Here is a 15,378-nt window from a genome sequence, read left to right as displayed (position 1 = left end):
TTTAATTTTCTCTTTTCAGCCCAATGCTAAGCTAAGGACCCTTCCTAACAAACTAACAAGAAGGAATTATAATAACCTTTATGTTCTTTCAAATTTTAAAAAAAAAAAAAAAAAAAAAAAAAAAAAAACCTTTGTGTTGGATCACCACCTCCAACATGATGGCCCCACAAAGACCACCCCCTTTTGTTCCCTGCATCCCGGCGTCTCTAATCTCTATTATTCATTCTTTCTCTACCCTTTCCCACTTCACACCCTCCAGCTCTGGCTAGAACAAAAAACCTCCCCAAAAATCAATCTTGTGGTTCCTCTAAGTGAAAAACTTTGAATTGAACTTGATTGATCTGATCCTTTTGGCATGGGTTTCCACTTTGTATCGAGTTTCCTACTTTTAGTCTGTGTCCTTTACTCCTTCCTGGCCTCATTTCACCAACCTTTCCCTTTTTTGAGTCTTGTTATTCTAGCTTAGCTTGTGTCATCCTAAAAAACTTTTTATTTTTAATGGAGAATAATGGTTATGGGTCTAGTAGTGTCCCTGACAATGCTGCTGTATTGCCTACGCCGGAGGACATGATGTCGGGTTCAACTGTGTTCAACATCCCTACGGGGTTGCCTCCCGTGGACAACATTATGCCTAATTTGGGGTGGGCAGCAGCGGCGGGGAACATGGACATGCTTGGTCGTGGTGGGCTTCCGATGAATGTTTCCACCTACTCAGGCTTTTCCACGGCATGGCCTCCGGCAGAGAACATGCCTAATTTGGGATGGACAGCGACAGGAAACATGGACGACGGGCTTGGTCTTGGTCTTGGTGGGCCTCCGATGACTGTTTCCACCTACCCCAGCATTTCCACGGTATGGACATCAACCGGGAACATGGACATTCTTGGCTCTCCGATTACTGTTTCCACCGTAGAGAACATGGCCAATTTGAACATGCCGATGACTGTTCACACGGAGTGCCCTCCGGTAAGTGTCTATAAAATGTCTGAACCGATCCCAACTTTGGGAGCTGTGACTTCTGAAGCGGGTCCAAGCATGATTACGGAAATTGAAAAAGCAGGTATTAATGAATTGAATATTCATAGTTTTGTCATTTTGCCAGCTAGGATTTGTCTTTTTTCCGGAACATCTTTATTTCAAGTATATGTTCTACTTTTCTATATATATATATATATATATATATATATATATATATATATATGTATATATGCATCAATCTAAGCAATGTTTTTTATTTTAATTTTTTCTAAAGTTAGCAGATTTCCATACAAAACAAGCCAAGAAGGCATAATGTCTACACCAGACCTTCAAGATCAGCAACGGTCCGAAGATAGTACTAGGTTGTGGGTTAAAGTAGAATGGAAGAAGGATCTTTTCAAGTTCCCACTCGACCTTCCAACCATGGACGGGTTGAAAACACAAGTCTTAAAGAGACTCAGTCTTTTGGAAGCAGATGGTCTTAAGTTCATGTACAAGGATGAAGATGGGGAAATGATCACTATAGCTTGTGAAGAGGATTTGCATTTCTGCTTCCAGTATTTCAAGTCATCATTCCACAAAACTAAAGTCAGATTGTCACTTGTTGCAAATGATGATCACTAGAGCTGCTCAGTTCTACAAAACATGGAGAGTCTGAGATAGAAAGTAAATTCCAATTTTTGTACTGTGTACAAATAATATGGGACGTTGACAAGCAAAAAAAAAAAAAAAACCCTAGTGGATACCTCATCTACTAAGAATTACGTGTGAGCCTTTTTTTTTTTTTTCTTTTTTTCCAGTTCATTTTGTTTCTGATCTACTTTATAGTTTATACTATTATATTGTAGAGTTAATTCCACCGAAGGTCCCTTGTCTTTGATGACAATTCCAAATTTAGTTTCTGACTATCGTTTTTGCCCTTTAACATTCCAGACTATTATTTTTTGGACACTTTTAGTCCTTCTCAAAACTTTTTCTAATTTTTTCAACCTTGCATAAATGCAAAAATATCAAATTGTCACCGCGCCTATTTTTAATCACTGTTAATCCAGAGAGAGAGAGAAGGTCCAACTTCCATGATGACTATGCTTTAGGTGAAAACTTGATAACTAATCTATTAAGCCATTAAAAACAAAGGATGCACGATTGTGATTAAACAAACAAATATGCTTAAATTAAGAAAATTGGAAGAATAAAATAGTAAAGAATATTTGCCCAATGACAAATTAGTCTTCCAAACAATAGTCAACCATATCAAAAAAGGAAAGCATTCCTTTCACACTACCATTTCCAAACATGTTTCTTTTCTAACAATATTGATGAAAACAAACAACTATTTTTAATTACAAGGAGACAGATCAACGGTATGCCTAGTCAATAGTGCAACCACTCACACTATCCTGATGGATAGAAGATTTTTCCAAACGATTAATCCACACAAAGGCAATATTTCAACTATTGCCGATGATAAGGTTTCTATAGTGGACTCCGGAAGAGTCTCACTTATACTTCCTGATGAGCATTATTTTTGTTATCAATTTAAGTAAAGATTTTTATAATTTAATTACAATTTTAGTTAATTATGCATTCACTTTTAGTTATTTTAATAATTAATATTGTTTGAGTGTTTTTAGTGATTTGATTTAGAATAATTTTTGTCAGCCCAAATGTTTAAAGTCCAAAGTTGCTTTTGTTAGTAATATTGCCCAGCCCAACCACCTAAATGCCCTTCTTCGGGCCTTAACAACATCAGCCACGAGCAATGAGGAACGAGAGAGAGGCGCAGGATTTCTCGCGGCAACAGACCAAGTCTCCGAAAACTCCGATTCGCGTCAATGGCGTTCCTCTGTTCAAGGCCTTCTGCGGGAGCTAGTGCCACAAGTCAGATGCGATTTCTCCATGAAGAATCGGATTGCAGTTGGGGATGAAAATTATAAAAGGGGGACGAATCTAATCACCAATCATCAGTTCACTCCCGACTAATTCCGGAGGCGGTAAGAGGAAAGAGCAGGACATAATCGCAGGTACGGCGGTTCCGAGCTTCTCCACGACGGCTCCGTTGAATTAGAGGGACGTTTATTTCTCCAGCGAATTATTCTTGGCTGTGATTTTCGTTTCGTCGGCGACATCAATAACTCTGTTCTGGGCATGCAATTATTTCTCCGGCGGAGCAGCAATCCTTGGTTCGGCAACTTGACTTCGTAGCAGCAGGGCACTCTGGTTTTTGTTTTTTTCTCCTTTCTAAAGCATTTGGTTTAATTACATATTTTGAGCATTCTTGAACTTTATAATGTTGTGCTACAAGATACATCTTTCGTATATCAATATTCTGTGACTGCAAACATTATTTTATAATTAGTTCACTTTAGCAATTTCAATTACAGTACTCGAAGAGTTGATTAATATTGATCTTTCAACAATGCTTTGTTAATTTCACTATTCTGGGAATATGATGCTTTTACTACGAACACTTTGGATTCATTAATTTAATTCGCCAATTGATTATGCTTTATCTTATGATTTTATACTTAGATTAATTGTATTGATATTTGGCTAGTTTTGGCATAATTAGTTCGTTGAGGGAATTATTTATTTAGTTCTAATTCGGGTAGTGGTTATTGATTCATGACCAGGCTTTTCCAATTTAATTGTTATTAAACGTCCTGGTTCTTTTTAATTGTTACCTGCCTAAGTTTTGATTCAATTATTTTACATTTGCGTTTATTCTTATCTTTGATTTTTGTTCTGAGTATTTTGAATTATAAGTTCGGTATTTTATTTTCAAGTAATTGTATTGCATTGTCTAAATTGCATTGTATCAATTCCGTTCGACCCTTGCCTTTGCACACTATCACTACAACTGATTCGTGCACTTGCGAGGACATATATTAAAATTGTCCATCACTTCCTTAAGGGTACTAGTTTAATAATTGAGAATGCCCTTTTGTACCCTTAATCCACACGAACTCTACTTAGTTTCTAGGATATTCAGTCAAACGATTTCCATGTCGAAACCAAGACTAAAAACAATTCTGAAAACCTTATCATGACCCAAATAATCAATAGGCAGAAACAGGAAATCCAAGAACTTCCTTCCTTTTCCTCATATCTATATTATTTCTATATTAGACATCAAATCTCATGCGTTGCACTCGCCATAAAGATTAAAGATTCACATTCTTTCATATTATAGCATGACCGCTTAGGTCACCCTGGGCAAACTATGATCGGCCTGATCCTTTCAAACTCAACTAGAAATAATTAACCTCCTTAGAACAAATAGTCTTTCACTTAAAGATTATACATGTACTGCTTGTGCGAAAGGAAAACTCATTACTTGTATTTTGCGTTCTAAGGTCCGTCTTGAGTCACATGTTTTTCTGCAAAGATTACAAGGAGACATTTGTGGACTCATTCACCCATCCTTTGGACCATTTTGATATTTCATGGTCTTATCAATGCTTCCACGCAATTGATACACGTGTGCTTGTTGTCCACACAAAATATGACATTTGCAAAATTCATGAGTTAAATCATTAAATTAAATGTCCAATTCTCCAATTCTCCAATTAAAAACGTGAGTGGAATTGTATCTGTTTCTTGAATGCAAGAAACACTCAGAATTTTGAAAAATAAAAATAAAAAAAATGGGACCACCATTGCCACCTTGGACCTCAGATCAGTCCTCTTCAACAAGATAGCGTTCCTTCCTAGTGGCCATAAAGAGGAAGAAGGAAACAAAAACCATATTTTTCAGAAATAATATTTTATCGTCATATGGATTAAAAAATAAATACTCCGTATATAAATTAGTCCACTTATCCTGTCAACAAATAAATAATAAACAATAATAAATTACTACTTTTTTTTTTTGAAAACTAAAAACTTACTACTTTATTCTTCTTCATTGTGTCCAATTAGTCCAATAATATATATTGGACTCACCGTGAGAAGGGTCGGGTCAAGATGCAAATGTAATACTTATATGCACAAATGTCATATTTATATGCTCAAATGTAATACTAATCATGAAAAAAAAAAGTTTTGTTACACTTATTAAAGGGTAAATATAATACTTTTAAGTGAAATACAATACTTTTACATTTCGATTTAAAAGTATTACATTTTTCCTCAAAAGTATTATATTTTCCCTTATAAGTAAGGGGCACTTGTCAACATTACTTATGAAAAATGTTTACTTTTTCTCTAAGTAACAAAAATTGTATTCTTGATTAGTATTATATTTGAACATATAAGTATGACATTTACACATAAGTATGGCACTTGCATGTTGCTTTGACCGACCCGTCTCACGAATAAGGATTCGTGAGATGATCTTACACAAGTGTGACCCTTTTGATTAGTATTATATTTAAACATATAAGTATGACATTTACACATATAAGTATGGCATTTGCATGTTGCTTTAACCCGACCCGTCTCACGAATAAGTATTCGTGAGATGATCTTACGCAAGTGTGACCCTTATATATATATATATAATAACTATTACAAACCATTGTCATAATGGTCATATTTATGTCCATACTAAAATCTTTCCCAAATTATGTCGTGGACCCAGGTCCACCTTGTAATACGACGCTATTTCACTATTTTATTTTAAAAAAAAAATTACTAAACATATAGTCCTGAAATGTGTGAATGTGGAGGTTTCAAATTGTGAATATGGAGTATAGAATTTGTGAATGTAGAGTTATGAATGTGTGAATCTGTAGTAGAGTTAACAGAGTTTTAACAACTTATAGCCTTGTAATATGTGAATGTGGGGTTCCAAGTTGTAAATATGGAGTATAGGGCCTGTGAATATAGAGTTTTGAATGTGTGAATGCATAACAGTACTAAACATATAGCCCTGTAATGTGTGAATGTGGAGTTCCCAAATTGTGAATGTGGGGTTCTGTTGCGATGAGGAGTCGCCGTTAATTTTATTTTTTTTTAAATTGTGAAACGACGTCGTATTGGACCTGGGTCCACGACATAACTACTGAAAATCTTTATAATAGAATTCACTAAGTCATTAATTTAATTAATCTTACCCACAATCATTAAATCAAATTCATTAACCATTATTCTCTTAAAATGCTAAATATATGTGCATGTATTTATTCTTTTTTTTGGATTTGCCCAAAGGTATCCCTCCAACCGATAGCCAGAAGACTAACCCTCGCCCCAATTGTCAGCACACTAAGTGGGTCAAGGTGCTGAACCACCACGCCAACCATGTTGGTTATATGCATGTATTTATTCTATTACCTAATTAATAGTCATGTATTTTGTTAGTCATTTATTCTTTACGTATTTAGAGGGTATTTGGTGGAGGGCAAATTATACAGCTATGTGGACCATAATCAAATGTACATTTTTAATGTACTAAATGTACATTATTTTTGTACTGAATGTACATTATTTTTATAGTATAAAAATAATGTACATTCAGTACACAAATAATGTACATCCTCTGAATATAATGTACATTATTTTTATACTGAATGTACATTATTTTTATATTGAATGTGCATTATTTAATAGTATGGTCCACACAGCTATGTGGACAATAATGATTGTTGGTGGAGAGAGAAAACTACATCAGGATTACCCCAAAAAAATGATAATCATATTGTTATTTTTCCTTTTTTATTTTTGGTCGGGTCTCCAAAACTTCCTCAAATTTGTCTAATCTTTTTCAAAAGTTTTCAAACCCAGCTATGACTCTAACAAATGTGTGTTCAAAGGCTTCAGGACCAAAATTTGTTTTCTTCTATCTGTTGGAGAATGGAAAAATATATTGCATATGCATGCATATTGATTGTACGTGTATGCAAGAAGGAAAAATCCTAAGCATATATACACTAATTATTCTAATTGTACAATGGAAATAATGGCAAGAAAATCAAGAATATAATGAGAAAAAAAAATTATGGATATGATGGTAAAGAAATATCTACACTTCCCCTGAAAGCTCAAATCCTTTTACAAAAAGTTAAATCTATAATCCGGCTTGCTAAAGCATTTGGGAGGATATAAATCACTCAATGGCTCTACCACTGTTGGGGTTCGAATGAACCTTGGTTTCTTTTCCAAAATACTACTTGCTAAACCAGTGAGTTAAATTCGTGCGGACAAACAAGAATTGGATAGCATTGTTGTATGTGTGGAATTGGATAGAATTGTTGTAAAAGTATATGGGGAGGCTCTTCGTGAATATATCGACCAATTGTTGATTGGAATTGAAGGAATGAATGCAGTTCGGATGTGACCAGCCTGGATTTTTTCTCGCACAAAGTGACATTGGCAATGTGTAGGCGGCTTATAAGTCGGGTGTGGCAGGACATCAAGTTTTTTTTTTTTTTTTGGTAAATGTAAATATGTATTAAATACCCGAAAACAAGTACAGATACACAGGGCATACCCTGGCATAAATACAAGCACAAAACTAAGCAAGAAAAGCACAAAGGTTACGAACTAAACAAAACTTATATCTATCTGATTCAACTCTAAGGCATAACTATAGATGGGAAAGGAAGATGACTATTTCAGTCCCTAAGATGGAGAAAAATAGCCCATCATCCAAAAACGAGAACGAACCAGCAAGGCAAAGAAAAAGCACCCAAGGCCTAACAGATAACCAAACCTGCATGTGAGCTAAAGAGCACTACTAAGATAGAGACCATTATAAACAACAAGAAAATAACAAAAAGCAGCTAATAGCTTAAAAGCAGCATCAAGCGCCTAATTACAAATACTCGGGGCATTCCCCGGCATCCAGCAAAAACAAGGTGCAGCAGAAATACAAGAATTCAATGAGCAAAGACCAAGAAGAAAGGGAAAAAAAACAACGAGCCAACCTCTTCTTTCTTTTTTTTTTTTTTTTTTTTTTTTTTTTTTTTTTTTTTTTTTTTTTTNAAGCAAAGGAACATGCAAGCAGCAGGGAACTGAACGAGGAAAAAAACAAAGGCAACGAAGAAGAAACCAAAGTCTAGGAAAAAAGAAAAGGGTGAAACTAAAGTCTGTGAGTGGATGACCCAACTAAAATGGCCTCTCCCACGAAGAGAAGTAGCAACGAAGGAAAGGAGAAGGTTCACAGAACTAAACACCTGAAGGAAATGAAAAGAGAAGGTGGAGGTCCCAACTAGGTTGGTCTCTCCCAAGAGGATGAGAGGAAACAAAGACAAACAAAACATACAACCAAACAGGCAGAAAAAGGATAGCAAGGTGGAATAAAAGGGAAGATCTCCTAATCAAAATCTCAAAAAAATGATGACTTCAAAGGGATGAAGCATGATCCCAAAAGTATATACTGGCAGAGAATGTCAGCACTGAATCAAAAAGAAAGAAGACAAGGGAAGGAGTAAAACTCACAAGGGAAAGAGCAAAAAGATAAAGAGCGAAAAGCAAACAACCAAGAGAAGGTCCACATACTAAAGAAGGAGAAGAAAAACTATCCAGACCTTCAAAACCGAAGGGAACCTGGAACAAACTAACAGAGAAAGATTTTTTGTTTTTTTTTGTTTTTTTGTTTTTTTGTTTTTTTTTTTTTAAACAGCAAGAGAGTATGAAACTCTTAGCACATCAGTAGCGATGGAGTGGACCAGACTGTCCAACGATGGTCTACAATCATCATGCATTACAAGGTTTCTAAATCTCCAAATGTGGTACACTGAGCAAGCAAGAGCAATACACATGGCTTTGGAATGCCTCCGGGACCCTTTGAAGAATGAGTGTATTGATTGATTGTCAAACACTCTGTGAGAAGGAATTACAGATAAAACACAAAGCTAAACAGACTAACTAATAGCCTTAACAATAGGCATTGACTGTAACTATAAATACTGAGTCTAACATGAAGAGCCTTCTAATCCACTTGATAGAACTCCGTATGGCAATGGTGTTCTTGGGGAAACCAAAGAACTCTCTTATCTTACACCAAACCTGCAAGGAAAAATTACATCTAAAAAATAAATGGTGAGATGACTCTTTATGCCCAATGCACAGAGAGCACTCAGCTTCAAAATCAGTGAGGAAAAGCCTGTCCTTAGTCTGCAACCGGTTCCACAAAGCAAGCCAAAGAATAAAGGAGAATTTGCGTGGAATACAAGGTTTCCACGTAAATCTCCAACTGATTGCCTCATTGGCCTTTTGCCTCAGCAAGTCGTAAACAACACCAATCTGGAACTTATTCTTCTTGTAAGCAGAGAGCAGAAAAATGCGAGCAAGATAACCACGGCCAGTGTGTTCCACTAAAGCACATTTCACATTGAAAACAGCTTTCATAAGAGGGGAGTCCCTGGGTTTAGGACTCCAATCCCAAAAATCCTGATTGTTAAGATAATAAGAGTGGACCCAACGAATCCAAAGGGAGTCACGTTTCCTGTGAATGTCCCAAAGGATTTTGGAAGTAAAAGCTAGGTTCCAAGTTTTCAGATTATGAAGTCCCAGTCCACCTTCAGCTTTAGGGTGACAAACTTTTTCCCATGCAATTGGGGCTCGTTTGTCACCCCAGAGGAAGTTCCTACACAGCGAAACAAGATGATCAATAACATTTGCAGGAATAGAGAAATTTTGTAACCAAAAGTTGCAGGACATCAAGTTTAGATAGTAACAGTTGTAGCCAAGTGATTTCACTTGTAACCCTAGCCATTGCTCAATATTCGACTTTGTAGAGGATCTAGAGATGGTGGTTTGTTTCTTTGCTTTCCACAAGAGTGGGCTTGGCCCTAAAAATGTGCAATATCCCGTTGTTGACAAATGAAAATTGTGTGGCAGGATGCCTAATTAACGTCACAATAAGCATATGTAGTTTCGAGGAGGTATTAGCAAGGTCATGTGAGTTTTTGAGGTACTAAACAATGCAAAGAGGAGCTTGCCAATGAGGTAGGTTCTCTAGGGGCAAACAAAATTTGTGACAGAGTATGTGATGTTGGGGCGTGCGACCTATAAGTTTTTGATAGGTGGAAGGGTATGCGCTGAGTTCATTAATATCAGAATTGAGGTTGTGATTGACGTCAAGTGGTGTAGGGTGCGGGTAGGTTTAATTTGCAAGCTGAGAGTCCTGTATCGGTGAGAATCTATCTCAAGTGTATATTTTCTTTGGTTTAAGAAGGTGTTAGTAGAAAAGCCAGCAACTTCAATACTGAGGAAGAACTTCAACGGGCCTAAGTCTTACTGAATTTTTGAGCGAGGTATTGCTTCAGGCAGCTAGCTATCTGTCTATCTCGACATTTCCTATAATGAGAGAGCAACTTCAATACCAAGGAAGAACTTCAATAGGTTTAAGTCTTTCAGACTGAATTTTTATAAAAAAGTATTGCTTCAAAAGGCTAAGCATCGTCATTTCTTGTAATGACAATGTCATCAACATAAAGTAAAACGGTTAAATAGTGTACACGTTTATAAGTATACATTGAATAGTCAGCTTGAAGGAACCCATGCCAGATCGAAACAAACCGTATGTTTCTGGGTTGTCTTGTTGCATTGGTATAGGTATAGTGTATTTGTTATGGTGTGTATAAGAGTCCTCCTTTCGCCGGTCAACGACGAGCTCTATCCCGTCAAAGGCCACCTCAAACCACTCAAAGAATATAATGCCTTCAAATGACCACCGTCAAACCGGGTGCACTGACAAGCTCTCCGCCGGTTACACCGGTCACACTGCCGGCACACCAAGAGGAAACCTGAACCCGCCGATGTTAAAACACTACCTGACAGCCACCAGATTGTAGGGCACCAGCCAGCTGAAAAGAAAATATTGTGTAAATGATGAAGGGACCACAATTTGAGAGGGTTACGTTAGTTTGAGAGAGTTCTGACATTTAATACACCGTACCACTCCACCCACATGTAGAAACCTCCCAAGTCCGATCCGAAGACAAAAGAAAGTAGGCCAGACAACCTGCAATAAACAGCCTATATGGCTATATGGGTCATGTATGTCTCTTGGTGATAAATTGGATCTGACCTTAGATTGTAGGCACATGAAACTTAAAAGCTAGGCCATGGACTCAAGGAAGGTCAGCTCAGCTCGAGATTGGCTCGGCACATGAGGACGAAAGTAGAATGGCTATTTGGTCGAGATCTGACCATATGGGTTTGCAAAGATTGAAATGAGTTGATAGTGGTAAAATAAAGCAATAGAGTATAGACAAATATTTTCAAAAAAAAAAAAGAAGAAAGGAGTATTGACAAATCCAAGAGCTTTTGCTTTGCAGCTTTAATGGCTATTTGGTTGTTTTAAAAACAACAAAATAACCATTAAAGCTGCAAAGCAAAAGCTCTTGGATTTGTCATTTGTCTATACTGTATACCACCCACTCAATTCAAAATGACCGAAAACGCGTTAAAAAAACAAAACAAAATAGTCAAGATCAGAGGTAAGTCACGGGTGCAGAAAAAGCAAAAATAAATAAACAGTATCAAAGTGGTCCATTTACTTTAGTAATTCACTACATTCAACTTGTATAAACCCCGACACAAACAATCAGCATATTAAAATCACTAAATTGCATATATTTAAGGTATGAGCTCAATGAGATATTCTTTCAAAAAACAAAAAACAAAAAAAACTCAATGAGATATCAAAAAGAGTAATTTACATACAACAAAAAGAAAATTTGTAATAACGTAACATATTAAATTTACAATTCGGTGCATCTTTAATCTTAATTCTTAAATAATCTCATGCTTGTCATTTTTACTTCTCAGATTTCTCATCAGTCAAGACAAGAGTTTTTTCCCAAAATGGTCCCTCGACTATTGCTCATTCTCAATTTTGCATTTCGACTTTCAATTGCACCTAATGTGGTCCCTCGACTTTCAAAAACTCACCCAATTTGGTCCTCCGTTACATATTCCGTCAAATCAGTGTTAAAATGGAGGGTATTTTCGTCCATTTACCTATTGTTAGCCTAATAAACATTGAGAAATAGTTGAGGGACCATTTTGAGAATAGTCAAGGGACCATTTTGGGAAAAACTATTTTATTTATTTTATTTTTGTTTATTTTCATTTTTTAGACTCTATAAAATTAGAATTTCTATACATTTTTTTCTTACAAATATAAATAGTTAAAATCGTGCAATCCATCCTACAAATTTTTAACTTTTTTACAGACCTTTTCCCTCTATCTAAATATACAAACTATTCATATGCAGATTTACAATAAGTTTCGTAAATTTCATAAATACTCATTTTTTAAGCACCGATTAAAATAATTCTTAGTCACATCTGTAGTACTAAATATATTACTTTGGATTTTTTTTATAAATAAGATATAATATTATTAAACTCAAATAATTAAAAATAATGTGTCCACAGCACAAAAGATTTTATGATTGACTTAAAAATTAACTATAAATTTTATTGTTGAATACAAATTGACAATTACTAAACATTATTTATAATAATTATTGTGTCCCGTGTAATATACTAAAATTATTAGGTATGATTTTTATAATTAAGGTATAATTTAATTAAATCAAAATTATTAAAAATAATGTGTCCACATTACAAAATAAATTATACTTGCCTTAATAATTAATAATTAATAAAAAAAATAAGAAGAGGAAAACATATAAAAGATGTTATACAATATCTTAAGTAATGTAAATTAATATAAAATTTAATAATTATTTTGAAATCAAATACAAAAAATATTGCAGGAAACATTGACGAGATTTTACTTTTCGGCTCACCTGAGAAGTTTACTAGAAAAATTTACCTTTCGGTCCAATATTTTCCCTACATTTTACACTCTTTGGGTGTCTACGCTTGAAAAAATATATATTATTTTCAATGGTAAAAGTAATATTTAATGTGATACATAGTGATTGATTGTCTATGAACATAAAAAAAAAAAAGTATATGAGTATTTATGAAATTTACGGAACTTATTGTAAAACTTCATAGGAATAGTTTGTATATTTAGAGGGTAAAAGTCTGTAAAGAAAGTTAAAAATTTTGAGGTTGGATTGCGCGATTTTAACTATTTATATTTGTAAGAAAAAAATGTATAGAAATTCTAATTTTATAGAGTCAAAAAAATGAAAATAAACAAAAATGAAAAAAATAAAATAGTTTTTCCCAAAATGGTCCCTTGACTATTCTCAAAATGGTCCCTCAACTATTTCTCAATGTTTATTAGGCTAATAATAGGTAAATGGACGAAAATACCCTCCATTTTAACTCTGATTTGACGGAATATGTAACGGAGGACCAAATTGGGTGAGTTTTTGAAAGTCGAGGGACCACATTAGGTGCAATTGAAAGTCGAAATACAAAATTGAGAATGGGCAATAGTCGATGGACCATTTTGGGAAAAAACTCGTCAAGACAATATTTAGCGAGAATTTTGCATAAGCGTAAGCATATACACACACACAGACTTGAGAAGAAAACTTTGAAAAAAAATTACAAATTTGTCCTTTAATAATTTTAAAAAATTCAAAATAACTTATTAATGTTAACAAAATTTATAAGTAATGCATTGAAATCGTTACTATCAACAAAATTAAATGGGAAATTTGGATAGAGTTATAATTCATAGACTAAGTTTACAATTTAAATTGTAAATATTTAATATGTAAATTGTGTATTTTAGACCCGAGTCCACAGAATAATTTGTCATGATTTAAAGGTGGAAGGTGATTTTCCTTTTAAAAATAAAAATAAAATAAAATAGTTTTTGGCGCTAGCGCGAAAAAAGTGTATATTTTGCCATTTTGGAGGGTAACTAAAGTCGTTGAGCGTTCATCCAAACCTCCAAATTCTTCCAGGGTTAGTTGGTTGAAATTAAAATTGCTCTCAAGGCAACAGACATGTCCGGATTTTGTGGCTCCAACGATTCTGTGGAATCGCCGCCGGTAGAGAAAGATTCCGGCGATTCTATAAGAATTCCTCCGGGTTATCGATTTAATCCCACAGAGGAAGAGCTCATAACTCACTACTTATGGAGAAAGATTGCGAATCCTAGCTTCTTCACAACCGCCGTAGAAGAGGCGGATTTGAACAGGTTGGAACCCTGGGATTTCCCCGGTGTTTGTGTGGGTGAGGGAGAATGGTTTTTCTTCAGCCGGAGGGATATGAAGTACGCCACGGCCACGGGGCAGAGAATACACAGAGCTACTGATTCAGGATACTGGAAAATCACCGGAAACGACAGAAAGATTTTCAAGGGGAAAACCCTTGTTGGGATGAAGAAAACTCTGGGTTTTTACAGAGGGAGAGCACCCAGCGGTGAAAGGACAGACTGGGTAATGCATGAATACAGATTGGAGGGCCACAACTCCTTACACAATCTTCCTCAAAACGCTAAGGTATTATATATATGATGTAATTTCTTCATCAAGATTTCATTTTTATCTTCTGATCTATTTTTATAATTGCCTGTGTATGTGTTTGTTTTCCAGAATGAATGGGTGATCTGTAAAGTCTTTCTGAAAAGCTCCCTGGAAAAGAAAACATATATTCCCCCCGGCATCCAAGAGTTAAAACTTGCAGGGATGCAGACATTGTTCCTAAGCCTAATATTTCTGGCAGTACAAACTCTTGCCTGGGCTTCAAATGATTCTTCTTCAAGTGACGGTGAAGTTGGGAACCATAATGTAAACTGCTGCAGAAGTTCAACTCTTAAAAGGAAGGACAACAATAATGAATATGTTGGAGGAGTGAGGCAGCTGCAGCCAAAACTACAGAAATCCAAGTCTAATGCAGAGAATCCAGCTACTGCTGCTGCAGCATCAAGTTCTATGAGCTCTCATAATAATACAACAATGGAAGACAATAGTAGAGTGAGTGTTAAAGTGGGATACAACAACGATACTGTGATGTTCCTGCTTCCTTTTGCAACTATGGATAGTTTGAAGGCAGAAATCCTAAAGAGATTCAATAAGTTGGAATCTGCAAATTTTAAGATCAGTTATAAAGATGAAGATGAAGAAATGGTGACAATAGGTTGTGACGAGGATTTGCATTATTGTTTGGAATTTTTCAAGTCCACAGGAACAACACCAGTCAGGTTGTCACTTTTGAAGGAATCCATTGCCCCCTCACTTGGACATTTTTAAATCAAAGCTACTATGACTATAAGAATGTGACTGATGCATATATAGCTTGTGCTATTGTATGTGTTTTGTGTTGTATTTTACTATTTTTTATAAGTGAATGTAATGTTTGAGTATTTGATGTCTAGTTTGTAGAATGAGTCAGCATTTTCATAAATAGGCTTATTCTTTTGTTTGGTAATGGTTTTTAGTTTTAGAAACATATAAGAAAATGATTTATTTCCCATGCAAGGACAATGGCTATTACCGGTACCTTGGTATTAAGTTATTCTTGTGTTCCTAGAAATATATGTATGATCTGGTGCAGTAATAGATCACTGGTAAA

General features: G+C 35.3%; 2 protein-coding genes and 1 long non-coding RNA gene across 3 annotated transcripts; 2 read left to right on the top strand and 1 right to left on the bottom strand.

Annotated features, from left to right (window-relative positions):
* The first annotated feature begins 685 nt into the window (after positions 1 to 685).
* On the top strand, positions 686 to 1,692 carry LOC116018837. Its single transcript, XM_031258844.1, has 2 exons — positions 686 to 1,060; positions 1,253 to 1,692. Exons 1-2 carry the CDS (start codon positions 694 to 696, stop codon positions 1,600 to 1,602), a joined length of 717 nt encoding a protein of 238 aa, XP_031114704.1. The 5' UTR covers positions 686 to 693; the 3' UTR covers positions 1,603 to 1,692.
* Positions 1,693 to 10,263: 8,571 nt separating this feature from the next.
* On the bottom strand, positions 10,264 to 11,222 carry LOC116021309. Its single transcript, XR_004098971.1, has 2 exons — positions 10,823 to 11,222; positions 10,264 to 10,730 (listed from the first exon to the last, which is right to left on the bottom strand). It is a non-coding gene; the product is annotated as an uncharacterized LOC116021309 (long non-coding RNA).
* Positions 11,223 to 13,749: 2,527 nt separating this feature from the next.
* LOC116020814 (protein ATAF2-like) lies at positions 13,750 to 15,284 on the top strand. Its single transcript, XM_031261359.1, has 2 exons — positions 13,750 to 14,306; positions 14,400 to 15,284. Exons 1-2 carry the CDS (start codon positions 13,809 to 13,811, stop codon positions 15,054 to 15,056), a joined length of 1,155 nt encoding a protein of 384 aa, XP_031117219.1. The 5' UTR covers positions 13,750 to 13,808; the 3' UTR covers positions 15,057 to 15,284.
* The last annotated feature ends 94 nt before the right edge of the window (positions 15,285 to 15,378 follow it).

The sequence above is a fragment of the Ipomoea triloba genome, chromosome 5, assembly GCF_003576645.1.
Source record: "Ipomoea triloba cultivar NCNSP0323 chromosome 5, ASM357664v1".
In the NCBI taxonomy this organism is placed as follows: domain Eukaryota; kingdom Viridiplantae; phylum Streptophyta; class Magnoliopsida; order Solanales; family Convolvulaceae; genus Ipomoea; species Ipomoea triloba.
The sequence above is the reverse complement of the archived record's forward strand: the minus strand, read 5'-3'. Positions and strand labels throughout refer to the sequence as shown.